The sequence below is a fragment of the Schistocerca gregaria genome, chromosome X, assembly GCF_023897955.1.
Source record: "Schistocerca gregaria isolate iqSchGreg1 chromosome X, iqSchGreg1.2, whole genome shotgun sequence".
NCBI lineage: Eukaryota > Metazoa > Arthropoda > Insecta > Orthoptera > Acrididae > Schistocerca > Schistocerca gregaria.
The window spans coordinates 84,191,102-84,215,704 of record NC_064931.1 but is presented as its reverse complement, the minus strand read 5'-3'; the positions used below and the strand labels follow the sequence as shown (position 1 = coordinate 84,215,704).

General features: G+C 40.6%; 1 protein-coding gene across 2 annotated transcripts in view; it reads right to left on the bottom strand.

Annotated features, from left to right (window-relative positions):
• LOC126298768 (protein C12orf4) overlaps positions 1 to 24,603 on the bottom strand; it is a 129,427-nt gene that overhangs the window by 88,576 nt on the left and 16,248 nt on the right. For both annotated transcript variants that reach the window (XM_049990221.1, XM_049990220.1), the window contains exons 4-6: positions 20,490 to 20,714; positions 9,650 to 9,820; positions 5,830 to 5,948 (exon numbers count right to left, since the gene is read on the bottom strand). In XM_049990221.1, the coding sequence (XP_049846178.1) occupies positions 5,830 to 5,948; positions 9,650 to 9,820; positions 20,490 to 20,714 (515 nt within the window). The remainder of the gene's footprint in view (positions 1 to 5,829; positions 5,949 to 9,649; positions 9,821 to 20,489; positions 20,715 to 24,603) is intronic.

Below are 24,603 nucleotides of genomic sequence, written 5' to 3'. Positions count from 1 at the left end.
TGACTATGACCGTCATCCCAGATGAACAGCACGGCTCCCTCCACGAGATGGAATGCTGTCCTCAGGGGAACAGAAAGAAATGCAAGAGGTCAAAGTGGTCGCGAGGAGACAATTTTGTTTCCTGGAGGCAGAAAACAAGTGGACACTGTGATACCAAGAGCAGCCATAATTCCTTCTTGTTGGATCTAATGCTGTGAACTTTCCATCGGGGGAGAGTCAAGATGGGGAAAGGCTAGGAGGGAAAAAATGAAGGATTGTCATCTCTGCAGCTACAGAGTGCCAGCGTTTAAAGACTCACTGCCACAGGGCACAGAAGCTGGAGGATCTTGTTCCACGACATCTACAGAAGCATCGGCAGTCTCACTGGGTCGGCCTGCAGATTCCAGGGTAGAAAAATGGTTGAACGTGTGCACTGGTGAAGCAGATGTTGGCTGGGTGAGAGTAACATGCAGCAACACCATTGAAGAGGATCTCTGAATTGGCAAAGGAGAAGACCGTTTGCCTTTGTTTGATTTCTTGGAGCCTTTGCAGCTAGCAGATGAAGAGTCAGATGTTTGTTGGCTGGAGGGATGTAGAAATTCTTCATGAGAATATTCCTTCTGTCCTTTCCAGCCTGCCAGTTTTGTATCTGGTGATTTCATCTCTGAGGTGAAGATTTGGTGGCTTGCTGCACAGCTGGAGGAGGAGGAGGAGGAGGAGGAGGGTGACAGGGATGCTATCATGACAAGAGGCAATTTTACAATTGTGGTGCTGAAAACGAGGTCAAAAGTCTGTGTGGCTGTGTCCTTTGTAGAGCAAGGTGTAGTAAGAACAGTACTGTAAGTGCCAAATGGCAAAATGCAGGGCTTTCAACTAGCCAACAACTTGTGAGTGACACGGCAATGCAGTTTTCCCTTTACCCAGATCTCCTGGATGGCCTGCTCATCAAGATACAAGGGACATTCTCGGGATGGGGCTGCATGGTTACCATTGTGGGGAGGAGGTGGGCAATTGCCCTTGTTAGGATCCCTATCACAAGTAACACATTTTGCTGTGTTTTGACAGGAGTATGGTTGTAACTTTAACACTGGTAGCAGCACATCGTGTTTGGAATGTACGGTCAAGACCTTGATGACTTCATACCCTGCTCTGATCTTTGATAGAAACACTACTCTATCAAACATGAGAAAAAGAGTGTGTGTCGGCATTAAGGTTGCACCAACCTCTTGTATTACCCAAAGAATTGCAGTGAAGCACTGATCAGAGAGGTGAGTTTGGATTTCTCCTTCAGTCACAGTATCAAGCAATCTTGAGTAAATAACACCACGCGAGGAATTCAGCGTTTGATGGGACTGGACAGGAACAGGATATCTGTCCTGCAATGAAGCTGCAAGCAGTTGTTGGGCTTCAGAACCACAATTGGTATCTAAAAGCAAAGTGCCATTATGTAAGCCAGAGTAGGATTTCACAGGGCCTGCAATTGCATCAATACCTTTCTTAATTATAAACTGAATAACCACTGTGAAGGACTATCTCCTTCATTACATGATACCATGAGGAACCGAGGTGCAGCTTAAAGAGTCTTGGAATCTTTAGCCTCATTGTGAGAAAATCCCCCATGATTGCCAGCATCTGCGATGGCACATTCCTACCAGCTGGGGGCCCTCATCAGAGGGGGAATCACCTGCCTTAGGTGATTGTCCACACATCAGGTCACACCTCCTGAACTTCTTACAGAGGGACCAATTAGCAAGCTGCATAGATGGAAGAAGGCTAGGACTGGAAAACTAGAGATCAATGGCCAAATAAGTTCTGTGATCCACACTCAAGTGACTTCAACAGGCAAAGATTGAGGTGTGCTAGTAAAGTTTGAATGTTTTTACCATGACCAGTTATCACTGTTCCATCCTACAAAGTGTTATGGGTGTTGAAGTCACCCAAGATGAGGAGGGGAGGGGGGGAGGGGCAGCTCTGAGAGAGTAATGCAAACCGTAAATCCTGGGGCACAACATCACCCGGAGGGAAATAAACATTAGAGATGGTTAAATCTTGATGTGCCCATACCTGAGCAGCCACAGCCTCTAATAGTGTATCATGAGGAACGAGGTCACTGTATTTACATTCCAGCACATATGTATGAATACCCTCTCATAGTCTGAATGTTCTGTAAATAACCTCAACAGCCATGAAGAGCAGGGGTCAAATTGCTGGAAACCATGTTTCCTGGATGACAATACACAATGAATGGTATGTGCTTAAAACCTGCCATAGCTCAGCCAAGTGGTGGAAAAATCTATGACTGTTCCACTGGAGGATCAGACTGATTGAATACTGTGGGGACCATGAAGTGACCATGAGGGACAGGTTATGACCCAGGGTCATGTACTGCAACCAGTCAGTACATCAGGAGATCCACTGACATAGGTTCTGTGGCACACTACCGGGGGCAATCTGGTGCCTCACGGGCCACCGAGATCTCCACATTGGGCACAGAAGGAGTACATGCAGAGTCCAGTGGCATAAGGGCCCCTGGAGTTTCCTTCATCTTGGAGGACTTCTTTATGTCCTCCTCCTCCTCCTCCTCCTCCTCCTCCTCAGAAGACAAGGACTGACAGGGTTTCCCTGAACTGGTTTTGAGAACAGGAAGAACGAGATGCCCGACAGCCAGCACCATGAGGTTCCTTCAGCCCAACTGGTGTCTGGCTATGGACCAGCAGGAACTGTGGAACCGTGGAAGGAACAGTCCCAAGGGACCACTTCCTAGCTAGACAAAATTGAAGAGGATGAGGACCGTGTGCCTGGCAGGGAGAGGATCCAATGTTCCTGAAGTGGGTGCGAGGGAAGCAGCAGAAGGGTCCCCAACTGCCTGGGGACAGGTATTAGCAGACAGCTTTGAGGGCCCACTGTAAGAGGCACAACAGAGAAAGGCATCATCAACAGAGAAGGCGACAACATTGCAGCTATAGCGTACAACTGTGACATTTGTCTGGGGTTAAGATGCTAGTACTTTTTTCTGGCCTCTTGATATGTGAGCTTGTCCAGGGTCTTATACTCCTGAATTTTCTTCTCACACTTAAAAATGGAGTATTCCGGGGAGAGGGAGCATTGAGCTCACCACAGTTTACACAGTTGGGAAGAGGGTCACATGGAACATTTTTGTGCAGCAGACTTCCACAATTCCTGCACAAAGGGGTAGCAGCGCAATGGGAAAACGTATGTCTGAACTTCAAACACCTGAAGCATCTCATAGGAGGAGGAACATAGGGTTTCATCACCTTGACCTTCTCAGGCTACTTATCACCATCAAAAGTCAAGATGAAGGCCTGGTAAGAACTCTGTTTTCCCTTGGTCCCCTATGGGCACAACAGATGAAGTGCACACCCAGTACTCTAAGTTTGCCCACAGCTCATCGTCAGATTGCAGATCACAGTGAAAGATGACACCTTGGACAATACTGACACCCTTGTGAGGAGTGACAGTCGCAGAAATTTCACCCAAATTCTTACAAGAGTCACAAGAGAGCAGTGGCTGTGACTAGGCAGCAGATGGCATTTTAATGAGAAAGGAGCCACTCTTCATCTTAGAGATGGCTGCAACTTCTCCATATTTGTCTTCAATGTTCTCCACAAAAAAAGTCTTTGTGACCAAAAAGGCATCACCATCGGTCCTGGTAAAGACCAAGTATTGGAGGTAGAATTTTGCTCCTTGTCTAGTCCACATTCCTCCCATGGCGTGACGAGGGAAGGGAATGCATTGTGATCATACTTTGTTGCATTGTATGAGACCTTTCCATTTGAGGAGACTGCTGGGGCTGTAGATCAACAGTGGGGGAAAGGGTAAAGGGTAAGTTGCTTCATGTGTGAACTATTCACCATTGTGCCACCCACTCTGAAGTAGGACTCTCCTCATGGGTGCCACCCACCCACAGCTACCTGGCCAGTAATCAATTGACTGGAGACCCGTTGCCCCATGCACTGCAGTGGGTGACCTTCCCTGCATGACACACACTTCTGTAAAATCTGGAAATTATGGCAGGTCAAACCCAATAATGGAAACCATATAATTACTAATGGAATGTGAAGATAATGCAGAGAGCAAAACTGGAAATCAAGACCAAAATTGTGAACCAGGTCCAGGCAGGGTCTGCACCAAAAGGATTGTCTGACAGAAAGTCATATGAGATAAGAGATAGTGGAAGTGTACATTTTCAGCACAAAAAGAGGACATAGTGCTGCAAAGGCTGGGGCCCCATAGCAGTCCAGCACATACTCACCAAAGAGTAGTGAGCCCCCTGGGGGATATAGATAGATAAATGTGGAATGAAACGCATTTGGCTGTCAAGAGAGGAATGCATGATGCCTTCAATGACTACCATAGCAGAATACTGTCAAGTGACCTTTCACAGAACCCAAAGAAATTCTGGTCATATTTAATGCTGTTAGTGGTGCCAAAGTCACTAGCCAGTCCCTAGTGAATGAGTCAGGAAATGAAATCAAGATTAGTAAATTAAAAGCTGAAATGTTTGATGTCATTTTCAAATGTACCTTTACAAAGGGAAACCCAGGAAAATCGGCACAGTTTAATTCTCTTACTGCTGAAAAGATGAATGAAGTAAATATTAGCATCAGTGGTGTTGAGAAACAGCTGACATAATTAAAACTGAACAAAGGTCCTGGCCTTCATGGAATCCCTGCTAGATTCTATACCGAATTTGCTGAGTTAGCCCCTCTTCTAACAATAATCTATCATAGATCCCTTGAACAAAAAACTGTACCCTGTTCTAGAAAATAGGCACAGGCCACCCCAGTCTACATTGTAATAGAATTTTAGAACATATTCTGAGTTAAAACATAATGAGGTACCTCAAACAGAATGACCTCTTTAATGCCAAACAGCATGTATTTCAAAAACATCAATCATGTGAAACCCATCTTGCACTTTTCTCACATGACGTAATGGAAGTTTTGGATCAAGGCAATTCGGTAGATGCAGTATTTCTTGATTTCCAAAAAACATTTGGCTCTGTACCACATTATGCTTATTGTCGAAAGTATAACCATATGGGGCATCAAGTGAAATTTGTGACTGGATTCAGGACTTTTTGGTAGGGAGGACATAGCACGTTATCTCGGATGTAGAGTCACAGTCAGATGTAGAAGTAACTTCGGGTGTGCCTCAGGGAAATGGGATGAGACACTTGCTGTTCATGTTGTATATTAATGACCCAGAAGACAGTATTAATAGCAACTTCAGACTTTTTGCAAATGATGCAGTTATCTATAAGGAAGTACTACCTGATAGAAGCTGCATAACTATTCAGTCAGATCTTGATAAGATTTCAAAGTGGTGCAGAGATTGGCAACTTGCTCTAAATGTTCAGAAATGTAAAATTTTGCACTTCACAAAATGAAAAGACATAGAATCCTATGACTATAATACCAACGAGTCACAGATGGAGTCAGCCAACTCATACAAACACCGGCATGTAACACTTTGTAGGGAGAAGAAATGTTGTGATCACATAGGTTGGGCCGTGGGTAAAGCAGGCATTACTGTGTGTGTAGTAATTATTCTAATCTTATCCCCATGATCCCTATGTCCTATTTAGACACAAAATGAAAACAGTTCTCTTCAGTTTCCCAGAACTCCAACGTAAGGGGTGAATGATAAAGAACACAAACTGCAGGAATAAGATGACTATTTCAAATACAAACCACTAAAAAAAAAAAAAAAGTAGGAGTCGTGTTGTGTAAAAACGAGCATTGATAAAAAAAAAAGCAGTTTTGGCATGTATTTAAGAATTCATAAAATAAGGCACTTCACTCCTTGCTGGATAGCTGTCATGATTACCTTTAGTTAATCCTGTGAATGCTCCAATATGGCTATCTGTCAGTACAACTAATCCACATAAGTCACTGGAATAAAGGGCTAGAGCAGTCTGCAAGCGCTGTGGCTGAGGATCAAGATTTCTGAAAAACAATAAAATAAAATTAAAATGACACATGCAGAACACGTACGACAAAAGAAGCGGGAGGCAGAAGGGGGGAGTAGAGATTTTGAACTTTCAATATTGCTATTTTTGCAATTTCTCTTTCAGCCAACAGTACTAAACTTCTGCTAGCCTCCTATAATACTTGAGATTAATTTTTTGAACCATCTCAGAAACAGAATCAGTGGTACAACAACAGCACCACTTGTTAAAACCCAACATCAACAAGAGAATGCATAGTTCTCGAGTTTCCAATCTCTTAGCAACTCACAACTATCTCTCTTCCTCTTCCTCCTCCTCTGCCACTCCCCTCTTTCTTCCTATCAAATTCTGACTAACATAAGGTATCACTGCTCCTAAACAACATTTTTTTTTGTTATCATCTCCAAATTGATGCACAATAACAGGTTCAGCTACTGCAATGTTTGAATCCCAGAGACTACATCCTGTAACTTCTCTTTCAGAAAGTACTATCTTGTCCATATTTCTCACTGGGGAGCTCACTGAAATTTGCCCAACTTTTAAATATTACACAACACCAAATAGAAGTAACAAGAATTTCAAGGCTATTATCATTTAAAACAGAGTCTCTCGTTTCACAAACTGTTCAATGGCTAAAAACTTAATCCTTGAATAAACAGAGTGGAAGTATGTGTCACTTGTCACCTTCTATGCAAAGACAGTTAAATTACTAGGCTGTTATGAGCACAATTGATATCTACTACAGTAATTATTCCCTATGATAATATTGAATTCGTACTGCTTGTGTACCTGGAAAAGTCTGCCTTTAGAGGAGAGAGGTGAACAGTACAAGGAAAGTGGCCAGTGATCATTCACAACACAAGTAAGTAAGTCCTAGAGGCAAACATCTGGCATCTTATTGTCAATGTGGTAGTTATTATTTGGATTGTAGCAGTGACACCAGCTGATGTGCCAACTATTTACTGTGACTTCTTATGGTGTACAAGTAGTAGTCACTTAAAATTTCCCATGAAATATCAGGATTTTTGTTTCAACAGGATTGTAAAGGATCATTACTCCCTTCCGTAATTTCACTCTGCTTCAATGCAACAGCAAAACTAAGCGAAACTGCATCACACCTTTAGTTGGTGCACATACATGTACGTGCCCAAGTATTTTATTACACCTTACACCACACTTCCTGTATCTACATCTTTTATATACAATTTATTTTTACATTTATCACTTGTAATGACAGAAATGCTACTTCATGTACATCACATCACAACAAACTTTTAATTTACATTAAACTATCTAAAATGTGAATATTTCTTTTGATGTTATATTGGGAAATTGGTGATGGTATTTCTTATGATGTTTTGATTAATAGTCTAACAGAACAGAAAAATGTAAAAAAGAACAAAGATAACCACAGCATTTATGAAAAGACTATGTAACATCAGTATGACCTTATTGTAAAGTTGTTTTTGTAATGCCATTTAGCCTGAAGATGAGGGATTCCCTCAAAAGGTGTCACCAAATAAATAAGTAACACAATAGTTGACAAAGTTTGTGACTGGTAGTGGTAATTTAAAAAAACCTTTACATATTTCTTGAAACAGTCACAATGGCTTCAAAAAAAGAATGGAAAAATTTAACAGTCTGAGAATAAAGACTAACCATGTGTTTCTCAAGTGTGTTTCCATTCAAACAGAGAAGTACTATGAACTAGAGAACATATTTTCCACTTTTTATCAAGTAATACTACATGGGCACTGCTGAGCATAGGTGCAGCTTGTAATAAATTAATAAAGGAATTCTTCTACCTTCGAGCAACTTCTGGCTCACCCCAATTCACCATCCTCCACATCCTCTTCAGGTGGGAGTCTGATGATGAGGTTCCTGTTCCTCCCCTCTTATGAAGAAACTGATGTTAGTATCGCCTATAACCAGTGATAAAGCAGTACTGCAGTTCTCCCTCTTTTAAATAGTACTGCAGAGACTGTAAGGCTGTAGCATTCACAATAACCAATGGCACATCTGATGTGACAGGTTTAATATGGTGAGAATTCTAATATGAAAATGAAAATATATGCCTTACTGCAAGTGCTTTAACTGTCACCATGAACAGAGGCATGTCTCTGGCTTCTTCAATGCTGACAACAATGTAGAAGATGAACTGTTTAATCAAATGTGTGTCTTTTCTGTAGTTTTCAAAAGAGTGTTGTCATTGTTTTTATACAGAACAAGCTCTCTCATCCTACCATTTGTTCTAAAAAGCTACTGTTGTGGTTGCCATAAATCATCTGCAAGTGATAACAGCCTTCTGGGTACCAAGCAGTTTCACTGAATTCAGATATTTCCTGCTAACTCTTACTTTGCACCAAATTGCTCATCTCGCAGAAAGTACCTGTCTACATAACTTTCAATTATGGATACGCATCACAAATTCAGAACACCTGCCAGCCTTTAACTCATTTAAATGGCAACACTTTTCTTCTTTTGTTTCCTTTCTTTCTTAATCAGTAAGTAATATAAGGACTGCATTTTCTGTTGGGCAATAAAACAATTCAGTGTTTATGTATTGCACTGCAGATTATGGCAACACATTTCACTTGCAAAGAAACCTACATTAAGGAAGCAACAGTTTACTTTTTGACAGAACAGGTTGCATTCTTTTGTGTGTTTGTGGACTATCTGATCTTCTAGCACCCCATGTATCCACTGATAGTTCCCATCTATGCAATAAGGTAATAGTATGGAAGGGTACATTCCAGTGTAGGCCTCTATTTTCCTGGACATTCATATGCCTTAGTAGCCAGCAACCACTGATTTTTAGAGTTACTGGAGGCCATCCTGAAAAATTATCAGTCTACTCTCCTTGTTAATCATATACACTTACATAAAAGACACAAAGTGACTCGCTATAGACAAGGAACTTTCTCACTGAAGTAATATCTTATCTTAGCTTCAGAATTATATTCAGTTTTGCTCTGTCATGTACATATAACACGAATGTAAACCATGAAAAGAGGTGCAAGGAAACAGCAGAATTTCCATGGATACCAGCCTTGTATTGTATTATTGCATAAATTGAATGAACATGTAAACAACACAAATTCACAGATGTTGAAGCCATCTTTAATAATTATCCCAAGAAATTTACAGTCTTATGTTTGGTGTACCTACTCCCACACGACACTTTAAAATGAATGATAATGTTTCTTAGAGGGAGACTACCAACAAAAGATTCACCACTTCAGCCTCCCCCACCCCCAATTTCACTGTTTCAGGCAAGAAATGTTTACTTCACATTAACACTACACTTCATCAACACATTAAATGCTAACCGCTGAAACATATACACATTTTATGGTTTGACAAGATCAGTAATGGTTACTAATCAGTGGCTTACGACCAATTCATATCAAAAATTCCACTTCTTTCATGCTCCCTGAGGTACAAGTTCCAACTTTCAACACAAACAACCATAGTTTAACTTCAACTTACTTCTCATTTCTGAAAATGAGGATCCAAAGCAGTTTTGGATAGACATATATTGAGCAAATACAGTCTTTTACACACAATTCTACCAGTGCATAATGCATATCCGCTTCAAGAAAGCATAAATATCAACAGTTAGTTCTCATATTATACCCTTCTGAAACAATAATAATTGTAATATTAGTAGTATTCCATTAGTTTTTATTAAAAATTTACCCTGAACTCTGAAGCTTCACCCGACAAAAATCCAGCACATCAGCGGATAAAATTCTTATATTGTGCATCTGTTTCATCTGCGAGCCTAAGTGTATGGTGAAACTTTCCTCTAGTCTTGGCATAGGCAGCTTATCTTCATGAGCACCTTTGTTGAATGTGCGTGGAGTATTTCTAAAAGAAATAGTTTATTTTTAAATACAAATACTTTAGAACACATGACATACAATGTAGCAACAAACATGATCTTTTATTACTATTAGCTAGAGTTCAGTATCTGAACAACAGACATGCAAACACAACAGCTACAAAGTATTCTTTTACATTAATTGTTACAGCATAAAGCCAAGTGCTGTCACACCAGTCAATAACGACAGAGATGTGATGGCTGTGAGAAGACTTCAGCCAATCGCACACTGACCGACCCCTCTCCAGGTTGACAATGCGACAGCAGTGGCCCCTCTGTGAAGAGGGGATAAGCGTAGCAACCGACTGGCGACATCCCAGTTAAACAGCAGCTTCAAGATTAGGCACCTGTATAGCAGTGTGACTGCTAGTTACTTCACTTCTACTGTCCATGTCGCACAGACTTTGAATTGTTTATACTCAAGATGGTCGCTTATTTTGTACATTGCTCTTTCCTTGTGGCACTTCTGGTTGATTGTCAAAGTTAAGTATTGTTATTTACTTTTGGTAATAAAACTCATTAATATGACTTGTTTGATTTGATTGTCTAGTGAATCAACTATGAAAGATGCCTTGATATCCCATATTTGACGACAAGGCTGGAGACGTAATATTTGGTGACGAGGTGTAAGAAGAAGCTGGTGCCTCGCTGCCACTGTTTTCTTTTGTTGTGGGCTTTTGTGTTTTGCTGGCACCTTTATTCTACCTTGTCTTTTCATAGCAGAGGTGTGTTTGCATGTGTCAACAGTCTCTTACAGTGTTTTTGCAAGTCAGTGTCTTCAGGTGGGTGTTACAGAAATTTTCTTTGCTTGTGTACTTTTTTTTATTGTTTGCATTGCCTGTTTATTGCATTTGCCAGTTCCAAACTGAACAACCCACCTCTCCCAACCCCTGCTCCAGTGCCTAAGCTGCAAGTGATAGATGCAATACAGCTAACACAGATGTTTCAGTTTCAGATGCAACACATAGCTCTATACTGATAAACATGGTACAGCAGCAACTAACCCATCAAGCCACCAATACAGTGCAACAGGCAACACCTGTAGCTCTGAGTGCCATACCGCCTTTTCACCAGTTTAATGAACAAGAAGAGGAATGGCTTGAGTGGTTGCAACAGTAGGAAGCCCACATAACTGCTCAAATTGTACCAGGTACTGTGAAACTGCATTATTTTTTGTTAATGGTAGGAAGTGCAGTCTTTCACCTCATCCAGAGAAATTGTTCCCTAGCACCACACTGAGTGCACTCTCCTATGGACAGGTGGTAGAGTCTCTAATTACTATGAGCAATAAATGAATGTGGTGGCAGCTAGATACCAATTCTTTTATTTCAAGAACAGGTCAGAACAAACTTATCAAAAGTGGATAACAGATTTGCAGGGTATGACAGGGAAATGCAGATTAAAATGTGCTTGTGGTGCTTTATATTAAGAAATTATGTTGTGTGATGCGGTCGTGTACAATGTAACTGATTTCTGACTTAGAGAACACATTTAGAAACAGTCAGATCCACCATTTCAGCATGTAGTGCAAATTCTAGATCAGTGCAATTCAGATGCAGAGTCAGCTGATAAATCTGAGAAGCCCCCGATTTGGAGGGTTGAGTTGTTCCTTTCTCGCGACTGACCCAGTAGGAAGCAACAGCCAATGTGTGCCAAGCCACATAAACATTTGTCTAAACAGCAAACAGAATTAAATCATGCCCTTGGTGCTATTCACACCACAAATGCCAAGACTGCTTGACCAGACAAGCACAGTGTTACACTTGTGGCAAGAAAGGTCGTGTACAATCCATGTGTTTGCAACAGAGCAAACATAAGAATTCTGCCCACTTACAAAAATCTAGTCACAAGGCCCATGTTATCTATGCAGTGTATTCAAAGCCTGCTGAAGGCATTAGCAAAACTAGCAAGCAAACAGTTTCTTCAGTGCAATGCAAGTCCAACAAACTTTTTGTTCATTTACATATTAGTGGAAAATGTGTGAAATTTCAGTTGGATGCGGGTGTGTGTGTTACATTTCTGAATCTTAGCACACCTGAACCGTTAGGCTCCCCACGCCAGTCTAATACTAAGCACGCACCTGACGACTTGTAGTGCACACAACATTCCTGTTCTCAGAAAATGTACTTTGCCTGCCAAGTATCACTCGCATACTCGTACTGTGACTTTCACTGTACTACAATCACATGATTGTGGGAACATATTTGGCCTTGATTCATTTGATTTGTTTGGCTTTAAAATTCGGAACAATGTGTTGTTAGTGATGACATTTAATGCCAAAGACAGAGTAGCTAGCTTGCTGAAAGAATTCCCTGAACTCTTTTCTGAAGGTTTAGGCAAGGCTAACAATTTTGATGCACATATTACTATGACAGACAATGCTCAGCTGAAATTTTGCTGGGCCAAAACTGTTCCCATTGCATTACGGGACAAAGTCACTGGCAAACTTTAAGAACTGCAAGATAGTGGAGCTATTGCGTCCATACAAGCTAGTCAATGTGCAAGTCCACTGTTTTTTTTTTTTTTTTTTTTTTTTTTCCCCTCTGACCTTCAGGTCGCATTCGCCTCTGTATTGACTTCAAGTCGGCAGTCAACCAACAACCTGCGATTGACACTTATCCATTGCCACACCCAGAGAATCTCATGAATAGATTGGGCGCTATATGTTACTTTTCAAAAATTGATTTGGATGATGCATATCTTCAAATGCCACCAGATGAAAGAATCTTAAACCATGTGTGCTGTGAACACACATTTGGGCTTGTTTAAATATTTGTATTTGCCGTTTGGCAGTGCTTCTGCACCCACCATTTTCCAGCCATATTTGCAACAGCTGACTGCTCAAGTACCCAACTGTTCAAACTATTTGGATGATATTGTCATACCAGGTCATACACCTGAAGAACACATTGCAAATTTGTGTCCTTTGTTTCGTGCATTATCTGATGCAAGACTAAAGTGTAGACTGGACAAGTGCGATTTTTTCTTTTAACTTGAGTTGCAGTATGTTGGTCATGTCATAACCAGTCAAGGTGTGCATCATCTTCAGTCACATTTTTTGGCCATAGGGGACCTGCCAGTTCCTCACAATGTCACAGAATTGCAGTCAGTATTCGGGAAAATGAACTATTACATCTGGTTCATACCAAATGCTGCACAAACCGCAGCTCCTTTGTATCGCTTGCATCTCAAGACTGTCTCCTTTGTTTGGACAAACTTATGCCAAGAAGCTTTTCAAAAACTTAAAGTGATCGATGTCTGGTTCACTTTGATACTGACAAACCAGTTGTGTCGCATGTTGACACTTGTTCTTACAGGAACGGTGCAATGCTTTTGCACAGATTTGGCAATAAAGACAGGCCTATTGCTTTCACATCAAAAGTGTTGTACAAAGGCCAGTGGAACTAATCATAAATAGCGAAAGAGGCATTGTCTATTGTGTATGGTGTCACCAAATTCCACCACTACTTGTAAGACAGAAAATTCTAATTAGTAATGGATCACAAGCCATCACAGACCTTGTTTCATCTGATTAAGCCAGTTTCTTTACAAACGGCCCAAGAACGGCAAAGATGGGGTTTGTTGTTGTCTCAGTACCAGTACGAGATTGTGTATCATCCGACAGCTCAACATGGAAATGCGGATGCACTTTCACATCTTTCTATTACCCCTGATACAGACTTCGATGCTTCTGCTGCATCTTGTTGTCACATTTTGAATTCCTTCAACCCTTCCTTTGAACTATAGGAAAATAGCACGGGTCATGGAAGCTGATTCAGATTTGAACATTTTGCTAAAATACATTCGCACATCTTGGCCTTGCTCATTGCATAGCATACAGAACTCGGTAGTGCGCCAATACTTTACACATCAGCATAGCCTCGCTATACAGCAAGGTATGATTTTTGTTTAAAATAACAGTGGACAGTCACGTGTGTTGATCCCCAACGCCTTGCAAAAAGAAGTGTTGCAGTTACTTCATCAAAGACATTGGGGGATTATTCATATGAGACAGTTAGTGTGTCGACACTGTACTTGGCATGGTAGGGACACCCAAATAGAACGGATGATGTCCCAGTGTCATGCATGTGTGGAAAATCAGTCAACTCCGCCACAAAAATTCTCTGCTTGGGCTAAGCCATGATCACCATGGCAAGATGTTCACATAGACTTTGCGAGACCTTTTTGGAACGCTCGTTGGTTGACTGTGGTAGACTCATATAGCAAGTTTCCTTTTTCTGTGCCAAGAGACTCAACAACATCACGTAGCACAATTCAAATGTTATCCTCTATTTTTTGCCTCTAAGGTTTACCTGCAGTCATAATGTCGGACAACAGCCCTCAGTTCACGCCAAATGAATTTGAAACATTCTGTGAACACAATGGCATACAGCACCTAACTAGTGCACCGCTCCATCCACAGTTAAACGGGGAAACAGAATATTTTGTCAGAACCTTCAAGCAGCAGACAGCCAAACTTTGCATCACACAGCAGACAGCCAAACTTTGCATCACACACACACACACACACACACACACACACACACACACACACAGACCATGTATCAAGCATCGCAACTGTTTTTCGCCTCCTAGCGTTCGCATCCGCGAGATGGGCCATTGCCAATGGAATTGCTTTACAAACGCTGCCATCGGACACAGTTCCACCTGCTGCAACCTCCTCAGCATCCAGTGCCGAAGGAAGGCTCCAAGTATCCCTTTGCACTACATGATACTGTGTTTTTCAGGGTTTTTAGTGGCAGTGGCTAGTGGGCACGAGGCGAGATCCTTCGTCTACTTGGCGCATGCATGCACCTCATCTCAGGCCCAGACAGTCTGCAGTGCTGACATCACAATCACATTCACCACTGCCGTGTGCACAGTGATCCTTTTTCATCTCTTCCCCCAGATTCACGGATCCTGAGGGCAGCGCCTCCACAGCAGCTGCCAGAGGGTGTCATCATGACACCACAGGACGACCCCATGGAGACAGAGCCCCAAGTATCTCATACTCATAATGATTATGGTGTAGCCACCACTGACGCTTTATCAATGAAAGTGAAAAGCTATGTCTAAGAGTTTTTCAATTTGCTGTACACACAAGTCACAGAGAACCCAAAATAATAATAAGGTTTAATAAGCTCTCTGAAAAGCGGTGCAATCTGGCAGGCAGGGAGAATGGCACTTACCACAATTAACACAGATGGGGGACGGGCAGAAGGAGCATTTGCATGCAGAGGTCATCCACAATCTCTACAGATGGGGCTAGTGTTGCAATGCAAAGATATGTGCATGAATTTCAAACACTTGAGGCAACACAGCAGGGACAGAGGGAACATATGGTTTCACATCGCATTGGTGTACCATCACCTTGGCCTTATCAGGCAATGAATCGCTCTCAAAGGCCATGATGAAGATACCTGTTAGCAACCCTATTCTCTTTTGGACCCCTATGGACATGATGGACAAAACTTACAAATCAACTTGTTACAAGCGAGCAGCACCAGTGGCTGAGAAGGGACTGAAGTTCTGATCATAACTAATCCACTTTTCATTTTAGATATGGCTGCCACTAACTCAAACAAGTCTTCTACTTTCTCCACAAAGAATAAGGGCTTTGTTACCAAGAAGGAATCACCACAAGTACTTGTGCAAATCAAGTATTGCAGGGAGTATTTCTCTGCTTGCCACTTAGCTCTACGTTCCTCCCAAGGCATAGCCAGTGAAGGGAACATTTTAAGGTTGTATGCCTCTGCATTAAACAAGGACTTTCCTTTCACAAAGACAGCACGGGCCGTATCACCACCAGTGGGAGTTAACTTAATTTGCAACATTTGCGGATCATCAAACATGCTGCTACCCACTCGGGGTGGGGGTGGGTGTGAGGTTATGGGGAGCAGGGGGAGGGTAAGTGTGAAGTGATTATTAGGGGCAAAGCGAGTGGGAGGATGGTTATGAGAAGAAGGGACTAGGGTGAGGTCATGGTAATGAGGGGATGGGGAAACCGAGAGTGCACATGTGCTTCTTGGGGAGGGAGAAAACCGAGCATGCTTGCTTCAGGAAGGGGGGAAAAACCAAACGGGGGGTTTCAGAATAGAAGAGGGGGGGGGGGGGGAGAATCATGCATACATGCTTGCTTAGGGGGGGGATGTTTTTGGGGAGAGGGAAAATGAGTGGGTTCAGATGTTCAGAAGGAGTGGGGAAAACATGGTGTTTTACCCGTGGGGAGACACGCAAGTTACTTTTTTTGTGGGTAGGGAAACATAGTCCCTGATTTTGGCGCCAGAAGGGAGTTGTGTGCTGGGTTGCAAGAAGCAGGTCTTGAGTGTGTGAGAAGTGGAGGAATGTCATTAGTTTGTTATTTGTAGGCTTCAGTCCAACGACTGGTTTGATGCAGCTCTTCAGGCTACTCTATGCTGTGCAAGGTTCTTCATCTCCAAACAACTACAGCATCCTATATCCATTTCATTTCTTGAACATATTTTCGTCTCTCAGTTTATACACTGCACACTTCCCTCCAACACTAAATTGATAATTCCTTGGCATTTCAAAATGCATCCTTTCATCTGATCCCTTCCTGTTTATGAAGTTTCCTGTTTATGAAGTTCTGTGACTAACTCAATTTTCAAATCAGTACCTCCTCATTAGTTACCATGCTTTACTTACCTAATCTTCAGCATTCTTCTGCAGTATCACATTTCAAAAGCTCCCATTCTCTTCTTTTCTAAAGTGCTTTCCATGCATGTTTCCCTTTCATACAAGGCTGCACACAGATAAATATATTGAGAAAAGATTTCCTCACATTTAAATTTACATTAATTTTTAACAAACTCCTCGTTTTTAGAATTGCTTTTCCATGTGCAACCCATCTCCATTTTATACCTTCTCTTCTTTGGCCATCATCAGTTATTTTGCTACCCAATTAGCAAAACTCTACCACTACTTTTAATATTGTATTTCCTAATCAAATTCCCTAAGCATCTTCTGTTTTAATTCTACTAAATTCCACTACCCTAATTTCATTTTTGTTGGTGTTCATCTAATATCCTCCTTTCAAGACACACTCCATCCCTTTCGACTGTCTCAAATTGTTTGCTGTCTCTGACGGAATTTAATATCTGCAAACCTCAAAGTTTTTTTTATTTGTTCCTGAATTTTAATTCCATCTTCAAATTTGTATTTGGTTTCCTGTACTGCTCACTCAATGAACAGTTTGAACAACATAGGGGATACGCTGCACCCCTATCTCACTCCTTTCCCAACCACAGCTTCCCATTCATGACGCTTAACTCCTGTACTTGCAGCCTGGTTTCCTTGTAAGTTGTAAATAGCCTGTTGGTCCACATATCTCCCGCTACTTTCAGAAATTCAAACAGTTTATTCCAGTCAACATTGTATTACAGGACTGTTATTTTCTATTCTTCTGGATTAACTTCCATTTTTCTACATTTACAGAAAGCTGCCATTCATAATAGAAATTCTAAGTCACACCCTGTATCCTCCTACAGTTACTCAATGACTATACTTTGCTATGTACCAGAGTGCCATCAGGAAACAGTCACAGACTGTTGCTCATCCCACCCGTCAGATCGAGAGCAATCCTATCGCACTTCCCTAGGGCACTCCTGATAATACCTCCATCTCTGACAGACATTCACCATCAATGAGAACATACTGGGTTCTATTATTTAAGATGTCTTACAGCCTCTCCCATGTCAGGTAACTTATTTTCATCCAAGTGCTCACTTGAAAACTGCAATCATTGCTCATATTAATTTTTACATGTATCAACTGAAATTTCGAAAGTGATTTTTCTGTCTTTGTACCAAAAAAACTTAAGTTTACAATCAGCAGAACAAATCACTTCTCTATTTATATATCACATTTTGTTGGCCTCAGTTTTATTTTAACCAGTGAGCTCCAACATCCGACTTTTCTCCACCTTTAAATGGCACCTACTGTCTTAAGTACATCTAAAATCTAGTAGCTTAATTTTATGAATCCTGATACACATTCAAATACCATTTTAAAGGATAATATGAAATATTACATATACAAACAGTATCAAATGTCGTTCCTGATTGTACCATACACAACACATATAAATATTTACTTCTTGAGACAATTGTAAACTAGACTACAGCTTCAACTGTGTTGAATACTAATTTTCTCCTTTCACATTCATTCTCGTGTGAACGATTCTGGACATCTCTAATATTCCATGAACTTCACACTGACCTCTAGACAAAGCACTTTTCTCAGAGTGGAAGGTGGAAATGTTGAATACTCAGAAAAACAGTACTGACAATAACAGTGTCCTTCAAGTATTGAAACTGAAGATTCAGTCCAAACAATATTCCTCTGAACTTTCAGTTTCTTTAAATGCATTCATAAATCACTTCAATAACATTAGTAAAAAAAAAAAAGCTTCTCTTTACCCTTATATATTTGCCTTGAGTATATAATCTGTGTTTTATTGGTTCAAATGGCTCTGAGCACTATGCGACTTAACTTTTGAGGTCATCAGTCGCCTAGAACTTGGAACTAATTAAACCTACATAACCTAAGGACACCACACACATCCATGCCCGAAGCAGGATTCGAACCTGAGACCATGGCGGTCGCTTGGCTCCAGACTGTAGCGACTAGAACCGCACGGCCACTCCAGCCGGCTGTGTTTTATTCTCTCATTTCTTTGTCATATATTACTTCCCGTACAAAAGCCATTGCTGGCTGGCTTTGCAACCTGTGGAAGTATTAAAATTCTGCATATCAGCTCATGTGACAGAGCACAACATATTAAATTTTAGGCTGTGTGTGACAGCCTCCTCTCAAATATTTCAATGTACTTTTGGATTTTCTCAGAGGTGACTGGCTACAAACTTCCAATATTCATTCCACTGCACCATTCTACCTCTGTCATTCTCTGTATTGAAACCAAACCCATTTTAAGTTCATACCAATATTTACATTTATTTAACTGCATAATAGGAAACGTTACTGACATAAGCAAATATTATATTTACTGATTTAAGTCTTCCATATATTTCCTGTAACACTCATTCTTACATACAGTACCTTCAGCATTTTCAGACCACAAAGTTGAGGAGGAAAGAGCTTCATCATCAGTTTTGAAACAGGAAGACAGTTAAGCAAATGATGGGTTTTAGGTAATGCAGAAACCCCTTCTAAGGTAACAATCCAAAAATTAATATCTTATCTCACTTTTCTCTCCACTCTGAACCATTGTTTAACCTCTGTTTCACACCATTGTAATCATGCCCACAACTAATAACACCAATATATTCCATTTGTTAGGTATTATGGCATTACATGAGTAATGGTCCGCAATTCGACAATATACTGATACAATTACGGAGTGATGTGCACGGGAAGGGGAGGAGGGGGAGGGGGAGGGGAGTGAGGAGGTGGAGAGGGGGCAATGGGAGGCGGAGGCGGTGGCAGGGTGAGGGGGAGGGGAGGGGTAAAGGCAGAGTGAGAGTTCTTATTCGCACTGTGCATGTGAAGTCTAGCCTTTTATACTGTTACAAAGATGAGGTAGTTGTTTTATACTTCAGATAATTTCTGGGATACCGAAACTAATTTTCGTGCCTCACCGTAAGACAGCCTTAATTTTCACAATCACTGTATCAAACACATGCTACCACACCTCCATACTATAACAGTTTATGTACCCTGTTTTAACTACATGGCATGTCTTAAGACTTTCAACTGTTAAGAGAAATTGTTTATTGTTTCCCATTACCAATTAATAAATTACAGACCTATGTTTACAAAATCTAAAAAATGTAAATGCAACTTTGACAAACAGATAACACAAAAAACGGCTCTGAGCACTATGGGACTCAACTGCTGTGGTCATCAGTCCCCTAGAACTTAGAACTAATTAAACATAACTAACCTAAGGACATCACACACATCTATGCCTGAGGCAGGATTCGAACCTGCGACTGTAGCAGTCGCACGGTTCCGGACTGCGCGAAACAGATAACACATTAAGGCTTGAAAATGATTAGTCACACCATGTGAATACAAATGGTTCATTCAAGTTATAAAGCTAAAGTGCACCTTTGGACAATCTGAGGCTAAATATTTGTATGGGGAGAGATCAATACTTACAAAACAGAAGAAGCAAACTCAATATATGGGATGAAAGGAATAAATAAATACATACTGTGACAACTCTTATGAATTCAAAGTTTGTGTGCAGGACAGTTCTGTAAAAATGATATTCCAAATACTACACAATGCTATTTCAATATGAATTTGAAACATTTATAGATAATTAAATGATTTATATATTGTTAAGGACAAATGCCAACTGCTATTCCCGGAAGTAGTGGTTTCTTATACATTATTTTAAGCTCCTTAAGTGAAGATACTGTTGGTCACTTAGGTAACTATCTTCATTAGAGAACATGAGATTGGTTACCACTGACCATAAGTAGGTTGAAGTATTATTTTATGACAGATATTTTAATGACAAAATTTCGACAAATCTGGCTTTGTTCTATTCTTCCATATTCACAAATAATGAACTGAAATTAATCATAAAAATACTTTACTGGCAGATTCTATTGCATGCAATTTTATAGGCGCATCAATGTCAATGCAAACTAGGAGGAATAAACTTACACGATGCTTGGAGCATTCACATTTGTTTGATTGTCCTCCAACATCTTCATAAGCCAGTCCCGATATTCTTTCCTTTGATCTTCCTTAAGTGTGTCGATTTCACTATTCCATTTGCCTTGCAACAGGTTCTGCTCTTCAAAATGTGAAGCTGCCATTTCATTTATTTGATGTTCTGTATTTGGAAAAGGAACTCCTTCTATAGCCTGAGCCATTTCTTCTGTTTGCCTTAAAGAAGAATGAGCAATTTATTACACTTTTATAATATTGAGCAAATTATCTTTATTCAAGAAGCTAACCACACTTATAGAAAATGTTGTCAAATGTATCATTAAATTATAATGATATTTTAAAGACTCATATGGATTTCTTAAAGCAGATTAGATACAGGGTGTTTCAAAAATGACCGGTATATTTGAAACAGCAATAAAAACTAAACGAGCAGCGATAGAAATACACCGTTTGTTGCAATATGCTTGGGACAACAGCACATTTTCAGGCGGACAAACTTTCGAAATTACAGTAGTTACAATTTTCAACAACAGATGGCGCTGCAAGTGATGTGAAAGATACAGAAGTCAACGCAGTCTGTGGGTGCGCCATTCTGTACGTCGTCTTTCTGCTGTAAGCGTGTGCTGTTCACAACGTGCAAGTGTGCTGTGGACAACATGGTTTATTCCTTAGAACAGAGGATTTTTCTGGTGCTGTAATTCCACCGCCTAGAACACAGTGTTGTTGCAACAAGACGAAGTTTTCAACGGAGGTTTAATGTAACCAAAGGACCGAAAAGTGATACAGTAAAGGATCTGTTTGAAAAATTTCAACAGACTGGGAACGTGACGGATGAACGTGCTGGAAAGGTAGGGCGACCGCGTACGGCAACCACAGAGGGCAACGCGCAGCTAGTGCAGCAGGTGATCCAACAGCGGCCTCGGGTTTCTGTTCGCCGTGTTGCAGCTGCGGTCCAAATGACGCCAACTTCCACGTATCGTCTCATGCGCCAGAGTTTACACCTCTATCCATACAAAATTCAAACGCGGCAACCCCTCAGCGCCGCTACCATTGCTGCACGAGAGACATTCGCTAACAATATAGTGCACAGGATTGATGACTGCGATATGCATGTGGGCAGCATTTGGTTTACTGACGAAGCTTATTTTTACCTGGACGTCTTCGTCAATAAACAGAACTGGCGCATATGGGAAACCAAAAAGCCCCATGTTGCAGTCCCATCGTCCCTGCATCCTCAAAAAGTACTGGTCTGGGCTGCCATTTCTTCCAAAGGAATCATTGGCCCATTTTTCAGATCCAAAACGATTACTGCATCACGCTATCTGGACATTCTTTTTGAATTTGTGGCGGTACAAACTGCCTTAGACGACACTGTGAACACCTCGCGGTTTATGCAAGATGATGCCCAGCCACATCGCACGGCCGACGTCTTTAATTTCCTGAATGAATATTTCGATGATCGTGTGATTGCTTTGGGCTATCCGAAACATACAGGAGGCGGCGTGGATTGGCCTCCCTATTTGCCAGACATGAACCCCTGTGACTTCTTTCTGTGGGGACACTTGAAAGACCAGGTGTACCGCCAGAATCCAGAAACAATTGAACAGCTGAAGCAGTACATCTCATCTGCATGTGAAGCCATTCCGCCAGACACGTTGTCAAAGGTTTCGGGTAATTTCATTCAGAGACTATGCCATATTATTGCTACGCATGGTGGATATGTGGAAAATATCGTACTATAGAGTTTCCCAGACCGCAGCGCCATCTGTTGTTGACAATTTTAACTACTGTAATTTCGAAAGTTTGTCTGCCTGAAAATGTACTGTTGTCCCAAGCATATTGCAACAAACGGTGTATTTCTATCGCTGCTCGTTTAGTTTTTATTGCCGTTTCAAATATATCGGTCATTTTTGAAACACCCTGTATATTTTTAATTCCAACAATCCATAGTTAGGAGATCCTCCAGGATTTATTACGTAAGAATACAAGCCTACACAAGAAATATTTACAAGGGACAACAGCCATGCTAATGTACCTTCTACAGATTCAATTAAAAAATAATAGCAAACCGTTCACAATGTATATACGTGTTCAGTACAAAGAGGTGCATACGACAATTTTTAGGCTGTTGGAGCTATGCATCACCAAATAGATACATCATTTCTGCAATAATTACTTACAATGATCACATTACTGCACTGAATTTATGCAGAAGTCAGAGTGTACGTACTACTTGCATTATTTGATAACGTTATTAACTTACACACATCTGTCAGCTACACTAAGAAATTCATCAATGAAGTTGAAGGAACTGACCACCAATTAATTCTTTTGGCTCCTCTTATAATGAACTTCATTAACAGTTAAACTTTATATGGCTACTGAAAAGTTATTCAAAATGTGTGTTCTTGAATAATGGCCACCTTTCTGGATCAAAGTAGGTGATTTCAAAACTTTGTGAAGATCATATTAAACTGAAAAGGGGGGAAAGGGAGGAAAGGAGAAGGGGGAAGGAGGGAAGGGGATTACTGAGGTCAGTTTCATTGGAACATTATGCGGAATCAACAGCAATGAATGAAAATGTGTAATGGACTGGGATTTGAACCCAGGATTTGTTTATTAGACGGATGCATTAACCACTGCACCATTGGAACACAGTGTTATCACAACTGAGTGGACTATCTTGGCACAATCATGGCTGACCCACATTCCCACCGAGCATCCATTTCCTCCAAGTTCGCTACGCTGAGATTCCCACAGGAGTTGGGATGAACGTGGGTGTCTGCACTGAAGAAAGTGGATCCATTGTCCTTCTAAGTCAATCAGTTATACATGAATGCATGGTGTCTGGTCTTTTGGATATGCCCGAAAGAACAGACACAATCCATTGATATATAATTTGTGAAGATTGTTGTTATTTCTAGCATTGATGCTATGAACTGACATGTTCATTTGAAAAAGCGATATATATTTTTAATGAAAAATTTCACTAAGGGAAAAATGTATTGTGAAGTAGTTCCCCAAAAAGGCCTCTGCAGTACATTACTAATTGCACACCAAAAGCAATTTTTATTACACATTTTTGAACTTTGAAGATTTTAGCTTGGCTTGATGAGTTAACACAACAAAATAATCCCACATGGCATTACGAAATTAAAGCAAGCAAAGTATGCTTTTCTTTCTGTTTTTCTGCTATCCATGTCTGACAACATTAGCATAAAAAACTGATATTTGTTTAGATGCTTCAATAGCTCTGCGGTATCCTCGTTGTAACTGAATTTATTATCAAACTGTAATCCCATGCAGTAAACACTATCAATTTCTATCTCCTTATACTGTAGGCATACAATGGCAGGAAACCTCTTACAAGTCCTAAATAGCATATAGTGCGTTTTTTCCAAAGTTTAGTGACAAATAACTGGCTAGGAAAAATTTACTAATGTTCATGAAAATTTCATTAACTGACATTTCTATGGCTAGAATTCATTTGCTGTTTATTATAATGTTTGTCTCATCTGCAAACAAAACAAACTTCACATCTGGTAATGTTACTGATGGAAGGTCACTGACATACATAAGAGAATGTTAAGAATCCTAAGATGGAACCTTGTGGAGCACCACATGTACTTAATCCCTAGATGTTGGACGATCAATTATAGCTTAGTATGCATCTCTTTCCTATAGACACCCACTGTTTCCTGTAAGAGATGTTGCAGCATTTACTGTTACACCAGAATATTCTAATTTACTTAAACTGATTTGCAAAGTCAAATATCCTTTACTGATTACGAAATATACCAGTAGCCTGTAATTTATTGTCTAACTAATTAAGTACATACTTGCCTCCTCAATATCAGAACCCTTTAGAAATGGGAACGGTGACTTTGTCAATTTATTATTTGTTCCAGGTAGTTAAGAAGCTGACTGTATATTACTTTTTCCTAAAAAATTTTATGGCAAAAGTGAAATCAGATGGAAAATTGACAGTATTTCTTTATCTCCTTTCTTAAACAAAAGATTAACTTCAGCATATTTCAACCACTCAGGAACTGTTCTACTTATACATGACTAGTTACACAGATATGTTACTGACCTTAGAAGCACA